The sequence below is a fragment of the Martes martes genome (assembly GCF_963455335.1).
Source record: "Martes martes genome assembly, chromosome: 9".
Taxonomy (NCBI): domain Eukaryota; kingdom Metazoa; phylum Chordata; class Mammalia; order Carnivora; family Mustelidae; genus Martes; species Martes martes.
The window spans coordinates 67,149,718-67,168,766 of NC_137896.1; the positions used below are offsets into that span (position 1 = coordinate 67,149,718).

The following is a 19,049-nucleotide window of genomic DNA, read 5'->3' on the forward strand; positions in this document are numbered from 1 at the left end:
TGTGAGGCATCCTGGTGTTTCTCCAAGACTTCCTGTCAGAAGCTGTGGATATTGGTGGGTCAAACCATGTCTGACTAGACTCTGGCATTTGTCCTTGGGATCATCTCTTTAGATGAGGAAGATGGGCCAGAAGAGCATTGTTCCTTTACAGTCCAAGAACCCCCTCCTTTCAATGAAGGCAGCATCTGGCCTTCCTCCAAGTCAGGGACCCCTCTGCGGCAGAGGGCGGAGAACCAGTCCCTCAACTTGACAATCAACCAGCGCAAAACTAATTCCAAAACTGCTTCCATCCACCCATTCCATCAGCTCCCCCCGCTCCTGCCTTCCTCCACCTCCAATACAGACTGTGCGTGGAGAAAACAAATTCACTTGACTGTCAGTGGAGGCCAAACAGGGTTTAGAATGGGATCTGTCCACAAAACATTATGGGCCCTGGAGCCAAATTCTCTGACGTTCGCAGGATGGCTGCTTTGGGTTCCTGGTGTGGCAGAGCCCCGACTCAGAGGAGGAGAAGGGAGTTTTGGAGGCTGTGTTCTGCACCCTTAGGGGGAAAACAAGCTGCTCAACGGGGAGTTAAGAACCGAAATCCACACCAACAAAGCAAGATCTTGTCTGAGAAGACTCAGACATTCCTGATTGGTAATGAAAAGTATTCCCAAGGACAACACTGGTAGAAGAAAGGAGGGTTGGGGGATTCTGTGATGTGCCCCCAGCCTCAGAGATCAGCTGGCTGAAGCAAAACAGGGCTTGGGGAGCCTGTGTGCTCCCCTCCCTGCGGCCACCCTGGGTTTCCAGCATTCAGAGTAGCTGCCCTGTGTGGGGGGCTAAATGCACCAACTCCAGGCTGAGAAAGGCCAGCTGAGCCCCTTACCATCCCAATTTCCAGATCTCAGGGAAATGCCACAGTCTGCAAGTTGGTGCTGTGTTTCATCTCATTGCATAATACTACACCATTCTCCGTGTGTAGCGGCTGTTCTATTTATATACATCGGTAGGCAACATATGGCTCTCCCCACCCCCACCTGTCAAAACTGTGACTACATCACTTCTGACGACCAGAAGGAAGCTGCTAGGCTGGGCCAGGATTCTAAATGCTGCGGAGGTAATTCAGAGCCATGAGAAGTTGCACCATATGCTTTGGGGTTGCCGGCTGCTTATGTGCATGGGGACGGGGTTCAGTGCCAGTCCGCAAAACCCAGGAATGGCCCTCTCCTCGCTGCAGCATGCACCGGGCGAGGATCTGGGGTGCCACTTTCTCTCGCCCAGGAGGACAATCTGCTGGGGGCCACAGTTCTTCAAGAGGGGACCCAGGAAGAAAACAGGCTCCCCCGAAACCTGCCCTGGATAACATCAGGCCTGGCCAAATAGTATTTCTTTTAAAAAAAAAATTTTTTTTTTTTTGGTTTGATTTTATTGGGTAAAGATTAAGAAAGCGCCAGCGTCTGAGAGAAGGAAAGCAAACCGCGGCCGGCGGCACACCAGCCTGCCGAGGGTCCGTGGCGCGGCCCGGCGGTCTACCTGGAGGCGCTGGTCTCCGCCAGCCGGTTGTTCATGATGCCCAGCGCGCCCACGCCGCCTGAGAAGCCGTTCTGGCGCGTGTTGACGCACACGCTGCGCGGGTAGCCGTTGGCCGTCTCCGACAGCTGCTTCTGCAGCAGCGCCAACGACACCTTGTTGGAGGCCGTGAGGTCGCGCATGGAGATGAGCTCGCCCGACAGGCGGCGGCCCTCGGCGTCGCTGTCGCGGGCCGCGGGGTCGGCGCCAAGCGCGGCCAAGCGGCGGCGCAGCCGGGAGCCCGGCGTGATGGCGTTGCGCCGCGAGAGGGGCGCGCCTGGCGCGGGGCAGCAGCGAGCGCAGCAGCGGCAGCTCAGCTTGCGCAGCATCCAGTTGAGCACCTGCTTGATGAGGATGGAGATGACGTTGAAGAGCGAGTAGATGCAGCACACGCCGAGCAGGATGAAGAGGAAGTTGCCCAGGCGGTAGAGCCCCTGGTTCCGGTAGGCGGCGTGCTGGCTGCTCACCAGGTCCCCGAAGCCGATGGTGCTGAAGGTGACGAAGCAGAAGTAGAGCGAGTCCACGTAGTCCCAGCCCTCCACGCTGGTGTACATGGCCGAGGCGCAGCACGATAGCAGCACAGCGAACAGGCCCAGGATCAGTAGCACGTGGTACACCGAGGGCTTCCAGCCGGCCAGGCAATCGGCCTCCGAGAGCGCCGAGCCGCGGCGGAAGGTGGCGGGCAGCAGGCCGCTGCGGCGCAGCTGGCGCTCCCGGCAGGCGCGCATAATGAAGGCCAGCAGCGAGATGATGCGCTCCAGGAAGAGGTTGAAGAACAGGATGGTCCCGGCGCAGCCGAACAGCCCATAGGCGATGAGGAAGGCCTTCCCGCCCACCGTCGCGGGGGTGGTCATGCCGAAACCTGGGGAGACAGGGCAGGGGTCAGCGAGGCCCTGGCTGGGCAGGTGGTGCCTGCTGGGTGGCGAGCCGGGCGGGCGTACGCAGGTGCTGCCGTGGCTTCTTCCCTGAGTGGTATCACTCAGAGGAGGGGAGACAGTGCTTAGACATTTCTCTCCCTTGGCTGCACTAGGCTTGGTTCCCGATCTCGGGGCGACGCCTAAACTGATGGAGGAGACACGCCCCTTGTCTTGGGGATCTGTGGATCGAAATGCGTGGGGCAGGATGGTCACTAGGAAGGACCCATAAAGACTCGGGAAATGAAACCACTGTACAGATGCAGACCACTGAGATACCTACAAAGCGACGAAGAGATGTCACCTGCTCTCCCACCCCTCAAATTGATTTTTTTGTTTTTGTTTTAAGGTAACCAATGCACATGTGGGCATACTTAGGACAGAATTCCATAAAGGCTTCATTTTAACCGGGGTTACTAGGGATGGGGTAGAGTGTGTTCAGTCTGGGTAGCTATACGTGATGGTCTCTAAAAGGGGGTTTATGAAACTGACAAAAAGATTGAGAATGAGCCCACAACCTTCAGAGAGTGAGCTGGCTCTGTCGTTGAGTGTCCAACCTGGGGCCTATCCCAGGACCCTGGGGTCATGACCTGAGCCAACTGAGCCACCGAGGTGCCCTTATCAATGGATTTCTGTGGGAGACTTGACATCCCACCAGTGTGCTCAGGCCCCTACCATCCAGGGCAGTGCAGCTCTGCCCCTCCCACCTGAGCTCTCAGCCCACTTCTGCTGTGGTCTCTTTGTGGGACCCATGTTTGCCTCACTCTGGTTATAGAAGGTACAAAGACTTTGGCACCTAGATTCACTGCTGCCTGGAGTCTGAGCTGGAAATGGATCATCTGTCTGAACAAGCACCATGGCACCTTTTAGCTCCTATGCAGCAAAAATTCAAGGGCATCCCTATGCAATGTAATGCCCCCCGTCATGAGGTCCGCCTGTGTGCTGCTACTGGTGGGGTGAACCAGCCCTGGGAACTGGGTGGAGAAGAGTTTTGTTTCACTTGGCTTACTATTTCCTTAAAAGAGCCAGAGGAAAAAATTTTTATTTTCAGTAATTCCTTAAGCCTATATACTAATCATTCTCTAGATTCCCTGGAGGAAATCTCAATAGCCTAACCATGGTCATTTTCTGCTTAATGACTTAAGTTAGGAGGAAAGCTTATGATGATACCATGTTGAATAAGATGAATTATATCCCTAGATTCAGACTTTGTCCACAAGACAGTAAAAACAAAAACAAAAACACCAAAACTGTATTAGCAGTGTGACCAATTTAATAGAGGGACTTTTCCACAATCAAGAGGAGCCTGGGTGGCTCAGTCGGTTAGGCATCGGCCTTAGGATTGAGCCCTGAGTTGGGCTCCCTGCTCCATTGGGAGTCTGCTTCTCCCTCTCCTTTTGCCCATCCCCCATCCATGCTCCCCCCATCCACACCTCTCTTTCAAACAAATAAAATCTTTTCTTTTTAAAGATTTTATTTATTTATTTGACAGAGAGAGATCACAAGTAGGCAGAGAGGTAGACAGAGGAGGAGGGGGAGGGGGAAGCAGGCTCCCTGCGGAGCAGAGAGCCGGATATGGGGCTCGATCCCAGGACCCTGGGATCATGACCTGAGTAGAAGGCAGAGGCTTAATCCACTGAGCCACCCAGGCACCCCAACAAATAAAATATTAAAAAAAAAAAAAATCTAAAAAAAAAATAAATAAAGCCCAACCTAAGTTCTTGAATTCACAAAGAAATCAGTTCTGAATCTATATGGTTATATGTGAAGTGAAAGTGTTTGTATTTGTGTGTGCGTGTGCACATTTATATAAAGTCCTACATTGATGACCCAGATATCCAACAATACAACCAAGTCATGGTCTGTTCATACAAGGAAATAGCATTGAGAAAGCATCGACCACAGCTACTTGAAATAATAAGAATGAGCCTCACAAAAGAATGTCAAACAAGGAAGCTGAACACAGAATACCTTCCATATTATTCCATTTATAAAAAACTCAAAACTTGGGCACCTGGGTGGCTCAGTCAGTTAAGCGTCTGCCTTCAGCTCAGGTCATGATCCCAGGGTTTTGGGATGGAGTCCCACCTTGGGCTCCTTGCTCAGCAGGGAGTCTGCTTCTCCCTCTGCCCCTCCCCCCTTGTGCTCTCATACTCTCTCAAAAATAAATAAAATCTTTAAAAAAAAATTCAAAACCAAGCAAAACCAAACTATAGTAATTTTTTAGGAATACAGTCTTGGTTGGTAAAAGTATAAGGTAAATCAATTTCTTTTTTAAGTTTTTATTTATCTGAGTAATCTCTACTCCCAACACAGGACTCGAAGTCCTGACCCCAAGATCAAGAGTTGGATGCTCTCCCAACCGAATCAGCCAGGTGCCCCCTCCCATTTTAAGTTTTTATTTAAGGGAAGTAATTTAAATAAAAGAATTGGAGTTTCCCCTGGGCGTGGCAGGGTGTAATAAATGGGAGGGGATACAGGGGCCTCTGGAATGTTGGAAGTGTTTTGTTAATCTAGATAGTGGTTACATGGGCGTTGTGTAATTATGTATTTTATGAGGGTTTTGGTTTTTTGTTTGTTTGGTTTTTTGTACTCATGATATGAAAAACTTAAAAAACTCCTAGACTCTTAACCCTAAGAGACCTTAATTCTGACCTACCTCTCATTGTATAGGGGAGGGAGCAGGAGCAGAGGGGACATGGCCTGCAGCTTCTTGGGGCAGATACCACACATGTGTCCTGGCTTCTAGCCTGGTGCCTAGACCATCTACCCAACACTGCTTCTAACACACTGAGGAAAAATAGCACCTGTAATAGGGGATTCCTTTGCTAGATTCCAGAAGAAATGGAAAGTCCTGAGCCTGGAAAATTAACACCTGCCTGAGAGAATATGGGATTTTCTGAGACAATGGGATTTTCCCAATCTTTAGGATATTTAGCTGAAGTTTCAAACATAAGAGTGACACGTGATATGTTATCCTCTATTTGAAAGAGAAATTCTAGATGCATCTATGCCGGATTATTAGAAGACCAAAATGGGTCTGGTGACTAGCACACCTCATCTCCAGGCTATATGGAAAAAGGCTAGAAATTATCCAGGGATAATGGGAGATGGTCATGAAGTAGCAGAGTTTTTGTGGCAGAAGGTACTGTGTCATCCTGTACCCACCCCCAGGGCAGGTATGGGGGTGCGGTCAAGAGCCTCTCTGGTTGCAGCCTCACTTCCGGAGGCTAGCCGAGCTGCAGACACTGGGAGGCCCAGCCAGGGCCAATTGTTGCAGTATAGCAAGAGTTTGGGGAGAGCCAGAGGTATTTCCTAGAGTCTGAAGCTGTGCTGGAGAGTTCTCTGGATGGGAGGCTGGCTGGAGCAGCCCACACAGGCAGGGGTGGGAAGAGGAGAGCAGTCTGCCCTTCTGATGATGCTTGTTGCATCAAGTATGTGTGAGAGTGACACGGTCGAGCAGAAGGCAGCCAGATCTGAAGAGACTCTGCCCAAGACAGTTGCTGCTGGATGCAGGGGCCCCTAGAAATAGGAGGCTAAGGGGTGGGGTGCTGGGACAGCATTGGAGGTACTCGCAGGAGGTAGGATGGAGAGGGCAGGCCCACTAAGGGAATAGCGCAGGGCATCTCCAAAGACCCAGAGATGGGCCCCATGAACATGCATGTTCGTCCCCACAGTGGCCATGGCAGTGCTACCAGCAATAGCTAAGAAGGGATTATAGTGGCCCCAGTGATGTCAGACCAAGAGGCGAACAGATTGCCCTTCTCTCACTGCAGGCCCCTTGAACTAACTGAGGGCCAGGCCTGAGCCGGAGGGAGAGGCTGAGCTTCGATTAGAAGTGAACTTGAAGATTGGATTTAGATTAGGTTGAGATTGGACTGGATATTTGAGACTGAGTTTCAATTATAAAACGGCTGGTACTTAAAAAAAAAAAAAAAAAAAAGACTAGTTGGAAAACTCTAGCATTTGCCCAAGATGTGAAGGGATCCAAAGCGAAGTTCTTTAAGAAACCAGATGAAGACCATTTCCCGGGTCAGCCCATTGAATAAACTGGTTCCACCTGGACTCAATGCAGGGACGGCCACCCCCTACACACACACCCAGCAGGCCTCCTAACTTCATCTCTGCAACAGCTGTTAGGGAGCCATACCCCACCCCACAGACAGGAAATCAAAGACTAGGCAGGTAAGTCGTTGTCAAGGCTCCACAGCATGGAAGGGTAAGCTGAGACAGAAACCCAGGTCTGCCAGTACCCACCATCCACATTCTTCCCACATTGCCTTCCCAGGGCACTGCGGGCCTCCATTCCTCCTAGAAAACCTAATTTCCATTCTCCAGGGCTGGCAGCCAGGAGCATGCTTTCATGTAGGGAGGCTGACCCTCAGTCACTACTCCTGTCCTCAGGTAGTCCTCAATCCCCTGGTGGCTCTCTTTCCACTGACCACTGCTGGAGGGAGGGGCCACTGATCCTCCCTAATGTTCCCACCAAGGTAGCTTCTTCACCCCTCTTGTGGCTCAGTGAAGACAAGCGTGGCTTTGTAACCAGACTCAACCCTGGGCTTGATTAGGGACAGTAAGAGGAATGCAATGTTGAGGGGACCTCTACTTTTGGCTAACTGTCTGGCTGATTGCCCACAGGCAGGGGACTCATCTGCCTCACACAGGACTGCCCCTACCTGACCTACCTCCAAGTCAAAGGCCATGCCCTCTATCTGCAGCATCCTCGGATTCCTCCAAACTCCATTTGGGGCTTCCCAGCCCCTCTCTGGAGCTGGGTATCTTTTTTTTTTTTTTTTTTAAGATTTTATTTATTTATTTGAGAGACAGAGTGCGAGCACAAGTAGGGGGAGAGCAGAGGGAGAAGGAGAAGCAGATTCCCTACTGAGCAGGTAGGCTGATGCAGGGCTCAATACCAGGACCCTGAGATCATGACCTGAGCAGAAAGCAGACACTTAACCAACTGAGCCATCAGGAGCCCCTCTTTTTTTTTTTTTTTAATTTTACTTACAATTTTTTAAAAGATTATTTATTTGAGAGGAGAAAAAACATGAGTGGGGTGAGAGGCAGAAGGAGAAACAGACTCCCCGATAAGCAGGGAGCCCAAAGTGGGGCTCAATCCCAGGACTCAGAGAGCATGACCTGAGCCAAAGGCAGACACTTAACCAAGGATAAGTTAAGGATACATCTCTTCACTTGATGGTGGGATTGAGAATGAGAGGAGTTTCCCTACCAACCATTCTCCTTCCCTGAGGGGGTGTGGCCTTATCCTAGGGCCCCTTTAAGGTACACCCCGAGATATGCTGCTGGAAGACCAACACCCACCCATTCACTCCGTCAGCAAACACAGTTTGGCAGGCTTTGTGCTGGTCTCAGGGATACGGTGGAAAACCAGACAGATGCAGTTTCTGCCCTCACAGAGTATCTGAGCTGTCTTCTTAGAAGTACTGACTTATATTCCTCTGCTGCTCACCCCCGGGGCCAGGGCACAGCGTTTCCTTCCTGCCTCTACAAAGAGGCTGGACCAGAACTTATTCTGCGATCTCTGCATGGCCACGACCACAGGCCCAAAATGGTGCCGAATGCTTGACTGTCTGTGGTCCCATCCTCCCAGAATGAAGGGAACAGGCAGGTTAGGAGTTTCTCTGACAGCACAGACAGCACCCAATCAAGGTCCCTCTCACCAGCCCTGTTCCTGAGGTCTGGCTCTGTGCCCACTGTACCTCCTTTTGCTTTCCTACAAACGACACTGTCTGCTTAGCTCAAGAGATAGGGTGGAGGTGACAGTTTACCCTCCTTCCCGCATTCATACCCACAGCCTCAGAGCTCTGGGGGAAGGGGGAGGTGCTGAGCCTTGGGGTCAGGCTTCTTGCTGGGGGTGGGGGTGCCGTCTGTGCCTAGCACTGGTGTCTAGCCAGGTGCTTCCCAGAGTAGAAGAGCTGTCCCCCAAGCTCTGGTAATCTGTGGGGAGCCAGGCTGGCCCTGGAGGGGGGCCTTGAAGCCTTAGCGGAGAAAAGGCAAACCCAGCCATCCTGAGAGTCCCTTCCCTTCCCCAATCACACCCTGCAGAGGCGTAATCTGTCCCCAGTTTCGCACCAAGCCTGCTGTTTTGTTTATGCCACAATTGATCTGCCATCCCAGTTTGCAAAGAGCAGACACTTGGGGGCTTTATTATGCCACTTTGACAAAAGCTGTGAAGCTCGTTTCCACAGCCTGTCTGGTGCCGCCTTCGCAAATGGGGCCCTGGTGACAGGGCCTCTGGAGTTCAGCTCCAAGAGGCTGGAATGGAGATGGGGAGGCCGGTACTGATCTGTCGGGTGCTCCTGGCCGGCAGCCTCTGGGTGGGACACTGGTCGCATGTCATCTCATCCAGTCCTCCCAGCCACCCTGTGAGGGAGGCATCATCAGCCGCAACAAGGACAATGGCTAAGGGAGCTGAAGGTGGTTGGCTGAGTTCCAATTTGTAAGTGGCTGAGTTGACCCTGAAGCCCCTCCCGCTGGGCCAGAGGGGGGTCTTTGCTCTTCACTGGAGAACATTTTCCTGGCCACTCTACAGTGTCAACTTGGAGAAGGGGAGATATAACTTATAGCCCAATCCAGTATACTTTTGAGACTAAAAGGGGCACTAGTAATAATTTCCCAGAACAGCATGGAGAAATCAGAGGGGATCCAAGCAACTGGGAGGTATGATTAAAAATGCGGATTCTAAAGCAGAGGCCGGTTAGGTCAGCTGGTTAGAGTGTGGTGCTAATAAAATGCAGAATCCAAGGCGGGTCCCACTCCAGAGGTTTATTTTGTGGGCCATGAAGGGCCCAGGAATCTGCATTTTAACCAACGTTCCCTCATGATTCTGATGCAGACGGGCTAAAGCCGGTTCTTTAAGAAACAATGTTACAACGTACCCCTGAAGGTCCTACTGGTTGAAATTTGCCTGATTTCAACTATTTTGATTTAAATGTCTTAATTTCTTAAAAAAAGAGGCTTTATTAAGGTAGAGTTAATACATAAAATTGTAAGGATATTTAAAGTGTATATTGTTGATTCAAATTTCAAGTGGCCTTCAACGCTTGTGGCAGATACTGTACATCTCCTTAAGAACACGTCCCACCATGGGGTGCCTGGGTGGCTCAGTGGGTTACAACCTCTGTCTTCGGCTCAGGTCATGGTCTCAGGGTCCCGGTATCGAGACCAGCATCAGGCTCCCCACTGAACGGAGAGCCTGCTTCCCCCTCTCTCTGCCTGCCTCTCTGCCTACTTGTGATCTCTCTCTCTGTCACATAAATAAATAAAATATTAAAAAAAAAAAAAACAACAACATGTCCCACCTCCAAACGCTGTGTGACGTAGCCAGGCCACTTGAAGAACCACCCCACGTCCAGGGGCGGGCTATGCGCTGGTTTAGCCAATGGAAACGACCCATCCCTTACCGTGATTGGCTCAAGGATGGATAGGCCTAAATCAATCAGGGCAGGATATTTTTCTGGCTACAGAGATGGGTGCGAGAAGGGGCATGTGACCCCATTCAGGCGAATCAGATGAAAGGAGAGTTTCTCTGATAGTTTTTGGGCGGAAAGATGGTCACTCCAGAGCCGCCCTGGATGTGGAGGGAGTGGAAAGTGGCCCCAGAAGTTGCGGACAGCCATCTGTGGCCATGAGGTGGAGCCAGCCTTAGATGAAGCTGACATGGCAGGTGGCCGAGTGGAGGCAGCTGAAAGAAATGAGGCCATCATGACCCCAGTGAGTGGTCAAATCAAGCTGGCCCTGCTGTCCAGCCTACCTCCAGACTTCCAGTTGCTTGAGCCCATAAACCCCTTTTCCTGCTTACACCTTCCATGACACGCAACCAAACCAAATTAATAAAATCAACTGCTGTGATGGTGAAGGGCCTGGGCAAGCAGCTCAGGGTCCAGGAAATAGGACCAGACTTGAACTCAAAGATTTGACCTCTGTTGTGGCCTCTATGGGCCAAGTGTGAAGCAAGTTGGTACCGTGAACTTCTGAGCCTCCATTTCTTCATCTGCAAAATGAAACCTCCCAATGGGAACGCTCTTTGTAAACCGTAATATGCTATGCCAGCCTATGTTCCTGAAGATGATAAAATAGACAATGGTTTGGGGGAGAAGGGGGGAGAATTCCCAAAATTAAAAAAAAAAAAAAGTGGATGAACGTTTATTTATGGCAGGACTCTTCAGGGCGCTTATTGTGTTCCTATGATTTATGAATTCGAGGGGCTGTCCTAACACTCTCCAGTGTTCCCCACACTAATCTGACCACAGATTGTATTTAACTGCCTCTAGTGAACTTGAGTGTTTCCAAGAATAACCTTTGGGAAATGCTGCATTCTACCCTCATGAAGACTTAAGGATGAGACATTTTTAAAAATGCTTGAGGAATACCCACATTTTTCAATAGTCACCGTGACAATGCAGTGCCTAGAATAGAATAGCCCCTGCTTTGCAGAACGTGCTTAAGCTAAGCTTGTCGAATGAATAAATAGACTCCCTCTGCTTGTTTGGAGCAGTGATTCTCAAACTAGATTGCCTAGCACCTACCTGGAGATCTTGTTGGATTCTGGGGCAGGGCTCCCGATTCTGCATTTGTAACCTGGTTTCAGGTGATGCCACTCCAGCTGGTCAGTGATTTTTATTTTAAGTAGCAAGCACAGATGACGTACATCATTAATTACCTCAGGGACCTGTCTCCACAATGAGACAGGAATCCTTTGCAGGTGGGGCCATATCATACTAGCTATTTGGAACTCTGTTTCTCAGGTTTTAATCCTAGCTCTACCACTCCCTGGCTGTGTGTCTTTAAGCAAATTAATTAACCTCTCTGTGCCTGGATGCCCTTATCTGTAAAATGCAGATAACTTAGCTACCTCGATAATTTTTTGAATATATGCAAAATACTTAATGCCTAGCACATTAGGAAACCCTTAATAGAGATTTATTAATCTTTCTCTGCTCTACAGTGAACCAGGAAAGTCAGCAGTCATGGTTATTTGTTGACCGAATGACTGAAAGTAAAAATTTTAAGAACTTCTCAATGGTGAGCGTTAACTATCATTGACACTGGGAAAGCACAGGGGTGGGATCAACAGGTAGGGATGGGCAAGGCCTCATTAGGGTTTCCAGATAAAATACTGGAAATAGGGTTTCCAGATAAAATAAAACTCCCAATTAAATATCAAATCACTTTTTAGTATAAGTATGTCCCAAACACTGCGTGGGGCACACTGGCACTAAAAAATGATCCATTTTGGGGTACTTGGTTGGCTCAGAGAAGTATGTGACTCTTGATCTTGGGGTTGTGAGTTTGAGCCTCACGTTGGGCACAGAGATTACTAAAAAAAAAATTAAAATGTTATATATTTAAAAAGAAAAGGAAGGGTTATATATTGGGGTGCCTAGCTGGCTCAGTCGGTAGAGCATATCTCAGGGTTGTGAGTTCGAGCCTCATGTTTGGTGTAGCAATTACTTAAAAATAAAATCTTAAAGAAAAGATTCACTGTTTATCTGAAATTCAAATATAAATGGGTGTCCTGTATTTTTATTTGCTCAGTCTGGTCATCCTACCCGTGGTTGCACTTGTCTGCTTGGTGCAGTTTTCTGAGAAGCTTTTCCCAACATCCTCATCTCATACGATCCTTTCTGACTAGCTGGAGGAAGGATTAACAGCCTCATTTTAATAATCAAGGAGCCTGAAGCTCACTGGAGACAGTCATGCTCAAAGTGAGGCTAAGCAGCCAGGCCTTCCCCTGCCTCGCCAAGCAGGGAGCAGTGGGAGATTCCGGATGGGCTGTAGGGTGGAGGGTCCGATTGCCATGAGGCTGATCTGTGGCTAGAGCCAAGACACTGACTCTGGGGAGAAGGAGGGCGGCTCCTCTGTGGAGGAAGGCTGCATATGTGAGAGGGTGTCAGGCCATCAGGCCAGAGAGACTTCCCTGGGACACAAGCCCAGGCCCTTGGAACCTTGGGGCCTGTCCATCCTGCTCTAATCACTACCCTGGGGCCAGGGGAGGGGGTCGCAGGAACAACCCCAGCAGCCTGCGTAAGCCCCGAACATTTTGGGAGAGCTGGGGGCTGAAAGAATGGCTGGGAAAAGTCACTAAAGCGTTCCATGAGGAATAAAAATGTGGCGGGGGCTATTTATAGCTGACATGTACTGAGCCCTCACTACTTTCGTGCCCTGGGCCAAGACTTCACGTATCTCCATACATTTGAAACTCAGGACGACTCCATGAGGCACTGGGTTTCATTCATTCCAAGTCACAGCTGTTTTCCCTTGAATTTTAACATGCCTGAAACCAGGCTGCTTCTCACAATCGATGACCTGACATAGTTAATTTGCAACATTTAAAATTCTTTTTTTTTTAACATATTTTATTTATTTATTTATTTGACAGACTGAGATCACAAGTAGGCAGAGAGGCAGGCAGAGAGAGAGGAGGAAGCAAGCTCCCTGCTGAGCAGAGAGCCCGATGAGGGGCTCGATCCCAGGACCCTGGGATCATGACCTGAGCCGAAGGCAGAGGTTTTAACCTGCTGAGCCACCCAGGCGCCCCTAAAATTCTTAATGGCATATACAATATCGGTGCATTTATAATCAATGGTGTGATTTTAATCTCAGATGGGATGAACCACAGTGGGAAGTTATTATCATCCCCATTTGTTAGATTAGCAGATGCAGTCACATTTAATAGATAAAGACACTGAAGTTAAATAACTTGCCCAGATCACACAAGTGGCAGAGCCAGGATTTGTAAGGAGAAGAAGGAGCTTGCAGTGCGGCAAGGGAGAGTCAAGTGCAGGGGAATTAGGAAGAAAGAGAGGTAGGTTGCTTTTGGCTGGAGCAGCAGGTCTTCACTCCGGGGTGCGCGGGCGAATCGCCAGGGAGACTTAAAACTGTCTCCAGTGCGCAGGCGCGCTCGCCCCGGAGCAGGTCAGAACCCGGGCTAAGGTCCTCCGGCTGGAGGGTCTGGGAAATACTGACGGAGGAAGGCGTGTTTGCCCAGAAGGGTGGGTGCGGTTTCGACAGGCAGGAAGTAGAGGCCCAGCCTTGAGAAAGGCGTGCGCATCAGAAGAGTGCCTGGCCCAGGGCCGGCTGTGCGGGGGGCTCACTCTGGCCCCCAGACAGTGTCCAGTAGCCCTCGCCTACAGAGTGCGTGACTGTGTGGAAGAAGGAAGAGGACGATATAGGAGACCTTCCCCTCCACCTTGTTCTCAGGCAGAACATCATGGGAGTGAGGCCTCTAGCAGCTTCTCCAGCACCTGAGCCTGACATCCGGCAAAATGCCCTGCCTTATATAAACTTCCATGCTCTGGAAACCTCAAGCTGCATTAGACAAAACTGGCCAGTCTCCATTCCTGTCCCTATAGGCTCGGGAAGGGCCAGGTCACCCTTCTTGGAGCACTGGGAGCAGGTTCTGTGGCGTCAGGCTCTTGCCTCACTTGCTAATGGGGCGATATAGACATGTTAGCTCTTCCCGGAAATATGGCCTGCCGACTGCCTACCTCAGAAGGTTATTGTGGGGAGTCAGTGAGGAGGTGGTTCCCCCAGATTCCCACAGTGCCTGGGACATGCTGAGTGCTCACCAAGCAGCAAGCTTAATTGGCACGGGAGAGGCACCGCCCTTCCATCATGGCTCACGTGCATCAGGTGAAACCTGCAAGCCAAGGGCCAAGCAGAGACTTGAAGTTTCCGCAGCCAGAAAGCTCCCCATCTACACATCCCAGGTCCCACGTTACCACTGACTTTCAACTCTCCGGGCCTCAGTTCACTGGCAGTTCCAGGTAAGTGGTCCCACCCATTCTGGTCGTGTTTCAGGCTCTGGTCCAGGGGTGGGAGGCCCAGCTAGAGGCAGGCACTGCCTTCTTCCATCCCCAAATCCGCCGTGGTACTGGGGCGGGATGCTGGAAAACGGGACTGTTGGTGTCATGGGCTGTTGTATTGGTTGGCGCTTGTGGATTTGTCTAGATTGCAAACTCCATGGACAGCTTCCCAAGGCCACTAGGCCTTGGTACCCTTCTCTCCATGGCTGAGTGTGGGGTGGGGCACACACGGGACGCTGGATGACTCAGGACAAAATGGCACCGCATGCAAAGCATCTGGGAAATGTGGGCCCCTCCTTCTCCCATTTGCTTTTGGCTTGTTCTGGGGAAGGTTTTCGGATGACCTTTGTTTAAGGAGACCAGGTGGGGGTAGCTGAGACGGCAGAGGGTTAGGAAAAGAGGACTGAACCCCTCCCCACCCCACCCCCAAGCTGCAGGCTGGTGATGTTTCACACTAGAAAAGTTTTTGGTAAACTGTGAGCAATGGGAAAGTGACCTCAAGAACTGCTCGTGAACCTTGGCACGGCTTTCCTGGCCAGCTGGGCTGACTTGAACCTCATACTCTGTGCTGCTTCTGTGGGATTAAGGTTTTCTCTCCTTACCAGAAATCATTCAGCAAAATGAGTTATTAAAAGCCAGTTAACTACTCCTGCCTCCGGGTAGCTCCTGCTTAACAACCTCTCCCGGGGAGCAGCTGTCAAACCCGGGCCCCATGGAGCTGGCGGGGAGATGAGTCATTTACATGGAGCCCATCCTCCGTCCTGCCCCCCAGATCTGTCCCTGTCTCTCTGATGACTAATTCTTCTCAGGGATGAGATCACTGGCCCTCCTGCCCCCCACCCTCCCCAAAGAGCAGAGCCCTAGCCTCAGTCCAGGACTGGGGGAGAAGGCTGACTCCAAGGCGAGGGGAGGCAGGACTGGTCCCTAGTGGGACCCAGGCCTGGCCGGCGGGAGCCTGCAGTCAGCCTAGTGACAGGAGGAAAGCCCGCCCTGGCCTCGCTCCTTGCTCTTGGACCCCCGGGGCCCTGCGCAGGCCTGGGGTGAGGCTGCTCATTCAGGGAGGAGCCTGAGAGCTCGCCTGCTTGGAAGTGTCACTACAGTGTCAACTGAATCTCCGATCACCTCTAGTCCTGTATCTAGGGGAGCAGAGGGTTTCAAGCCCATGTTGCTTCCTGTACAGCAGAGTCTGCTCTCCCATGGACAGTTCACCTCCTCTCAGTCAGTCCTGCTTTCATGTATTCCAACCTTCATCCGTGCCTGCGGAGCTGCAAGCCATCTTTGAAGGAGGGCCTCCATGCCCTGCTGAGGGGAGACATAGGGAGGGAAGTCGGGTGCTGGGAAGCTGGGTTCTGAGCCTTCAGGGACAGGCACCCTGTGCACTGGGGGCCCCTCTTCAAGGCCCTGGTCTGTATGAGGAGTTGTCGCAGCACTTGGCTTATCCCCCTGCCTCCCCTCACAGGAGGCCGGTGGGCTGCTCCAGGGGAGTGATGAAGACAGAGGGCGCGTGATGTGGACAACCTCACTGTTGAGAGCTGCAGTGGGAGAAATGCTCTCGAGGGTCCCCACAGAACCCCACGTCTGCCCTGGTGCTCACCAACATGACCCCTGCCCTGTGGACCAGCAGACAGGCTAGGGGGGCTGCCACAGCATCTCAGCTCAGGGGTCTCTGTTAGGGCCTGTCTGTGTCAGGAGGGATTGGACTTGTGGCCTCTGCACTGGGGCTAAGGGGTCAGGAGGGCCTCCTCTTCCCCATGGGGCATGGCTGCTCCTACTGCATGTTCTGCTCTCAGCCACCTGCAGGGAAGGGTGGTTGATTGCCGGCTCACAGCAGGTGAGGGAGGGATGGACTGGGTATGGAGCCCTACCCAGTGCCCAGCATTCTGCTGGTGCCTTCCCGGAGGTGCCCCCAGAGCAGCTCCTGGAGCTGGTGCTTCTGGTCCTTATTCAGGTGAGAAAACCAAGGCCCAGAGATGTCAAGTAATGAACAAAAGAACACCAGCACACAGGTCCCAAACCCGACACCCACGCGCTCTCCATTCGCCCTTTTGAGGCACCACTCAGCCTTTGGCTCAGAGAATACCCTGTGATCATACCCCAAAACACCACAGCATGGTGGGAAACTGTGGCCAGAATGCCTGCCCTGGGTCTGTGGCAGGAGTGTGCATCAGATCCTGAGTGACCGGAGATGGAAGCTGGGGCTCGATGGCATTAAGGACCTTGTTCAGAGTCCCAGACAAAGGCAGACAATGGAATTCCGGCTCAGGTTTGCCCAACCCCACATCCCACGTTCCTCATCTGCTTGCCTTTAGCCTCCCTAACCCCATTCACAGAGAAGGCTGATGCCTTGGAGCCCTCCTTCTGCAGACTGCCCTGGAGGGACTGTCCTGCTCCAACCTCACCAAGCTCCCAACAGGAGGACCCAGAATTTCTCACACTGGCACTCAAGGCCCTGACCCACTTTTCTGGCATCAGCTTCCCTCATTGAACATTCGTCCTCAGGCACTTGGGTCCCCTCAGTGCCTTATGCAGACACACACGTTCATTCACCAGGTATTCACGGAAAGCCTGCTCTGTGTCAGGCACTGGAGGACAGGAGTCGAGCAAGATGGGCAGAACTGCAGCCTGCCCAGAGCCTAGCATGGAGCAGATGCTCCACAGATACTCCCCCACCACCATGTCTTTGCACCTGCTGTTCCCCACCTTGCAAGGCCTGTGGTGACTTCTTTCCTTTCTTTATACCTCTCTGAAGCCCATTCATCACCTGGCGGCACATTTAGCTCTGCGGTGGCCCTGTCCTGTTGACCATGTCCCAGAGTGTTCTTTACCCCTTTGTGCTTCTCTGTGTTGCCTTGTTGAGGAGGAAGACCAAGCCCGTGTCTTATATTTCCCCTCTCCCTGTACAACAGAGGTGCTCAGGGAAGAGCTGCTGAATTCCCAACGGAGCTGGCACCTTGTCTAGTGGCCACCCGGCAGGGCCTATCCCAGAAACATGGTTTGCACCTTAGTTTGAATGAATTCATCTCACGTGTTTTTGAGATCTGCTTTGTGTCTGCCATGGGTCAGCAGAGGGAACACTGTGATGGACAGTATCTAACGTCTGGGCCCAGCAGCCGAAGGCCACCAGGAACACCTCTGTGGACACACAAAATGGAGTTTCCTGACTCACTGAGACAAGGGAGAGGTACACCATAGGGAGCTATGGGGTGTCTCCGCCAGCAGGTATCGGAAAGGACTTCTTTAGGATTTGGCTTGAGTTAGGTGAGTTTGGGGGAGGCACCAGGAAGCAAGGCTTTGCTCTGGATTGGATGCTGCCAGGAAGCGGGGAGAATTCTAGGAGTGGACATTTTGGTAACTGTTACCTAGAGGGTGGGAATAATGGAGCAAGGCCATAGCCATGGTTGGTAAAGCAGCAGCAGTCGCTCATGGTAACCAGAGGTGGGTGTCCGGTCATGTGGGTGTCTTAGATGATGTTCTTAGGGTCTGTGTTCAGACATGATTATGGGTGAGTGGCCTTCTTATCTTACTCCTCTGTGGTCATCAAGGGGCCTTGTCTGCTGTCGGTGTCCTTTGGAACTGCCTATGTTCCATGCCTGAACACCCAGTCTAGATGTGAGCACTCCCGGCTTGCAGGAGCTGCTTCCGTCTTTCTCAGAATGGTTCTGCACTCAGCATTCTCTAAGAGCATTTTATTGGATGTCATTCTTTTTTTTTTTTTTTTAAGAAATTCCTTCTAAGTTTTTCAGTTTATTAGAAAAAATATATACCTATGCAGGTGTGAGAGCATGTGCATGTATTTAATTCTATGTTGTAGAATTATGGGTAATTTTTATTTCACTTTTCTTCTATATGCTTTGATAAATACTTCACATTTCCTCTGGTACAAACAGGATAGTTACTATTTTAGAAATCGTAACTTTTCCCTAAACAATAATTTTTTAAAAAAATTTATAGATAGGGGGACCTGGCTGGCTCAGTCAGTAGTGTGTGACTCTTGGTCTTGGGCTCATGGGTTCGAGCCTCCTGCTGGGCACAGAGATTACTAAATAATAAATAAAATGTATAAATAAAAATGAATGAGATAAGGACCTCGTTCTCAAAAGAATGGCCCTGATACCCTATGAAAATGACAGCATGGGAGACACCACAAGAAGCCGGCAAATAAGAGAAGAGCCCTGGGGGGCTTCCCTGAGGAGGTGCTGCTGGCTTGAGTAGTAAACATGGCTTAGCCAAGCAGGTGGAGGCTGGGAGATGGATTCAGGGGTCATATGGGTTAGACTTCTCGGGGACTATATATAGTATGAGAATGAGGGCCTCTGGGGAACCCTGAGGGTAAAAGAGGAGCCTGTGAAGGAGGCTTTCATGCACTCAGCAAATACTTATTGAGGGCCTGCTGTGTGCCAGGTGTTAGGCTGGGCCCTTGGGATTCATCAGTAATTCAAACAAGCTTATATTTCAGCTTCAAGATGGATTGTAAACTATAATCAATATGCAAGTAAATTGTGTTAGGAAGTGGCTGGTGCCTTAGAGAAAAGAAAAAACTAGAGCTTGCGAAGGGGGTGGGGGTGCCGTGGACTGGGAGGGGGCACCTTGCAGCATGAAGTGGGGTGAGTCAGGGCAGGCCTCACTAAGGAAGGCACATTTGATGAGGCACTGGAAGGAAGTGACATCAGGAGTAAGAGCGTTCCAGGCTAGTCAACAACTAGAGCCAAGGGCAGGAGGCTGGGGAGCTGGAGGTGGACTATGAGAGCAGGAA

The 19,049-nt window shown here is 51.1% G+C and overlaps 1 protein-coding gene across 1 annotated transcript in view; it reads right to left on the reverse strand.

Moving 5' to 3' along the window:
- Positions 1–1,384: 1,384 nt before the first annotated feature.
- KCNK12 (potassium two pore domain channel subfamily K member 12) overlaps positions 1,385–19,049 on the reverse strand; it is a 48,957-nt gene continuing 31,292 nt past the window's right edge. The window contains exon 2 of the mRNA XM_080814504.1: positions 1,385–2,416. Coding sequence (XP_080670630.1) covers positions 1,515–2,416 — 902 coding nt within the window. The 3' untranslated portion in view covers positions 1,385–1,514. The remainder of the gene's footprint in view (positions 2,417–19,049) is intronic.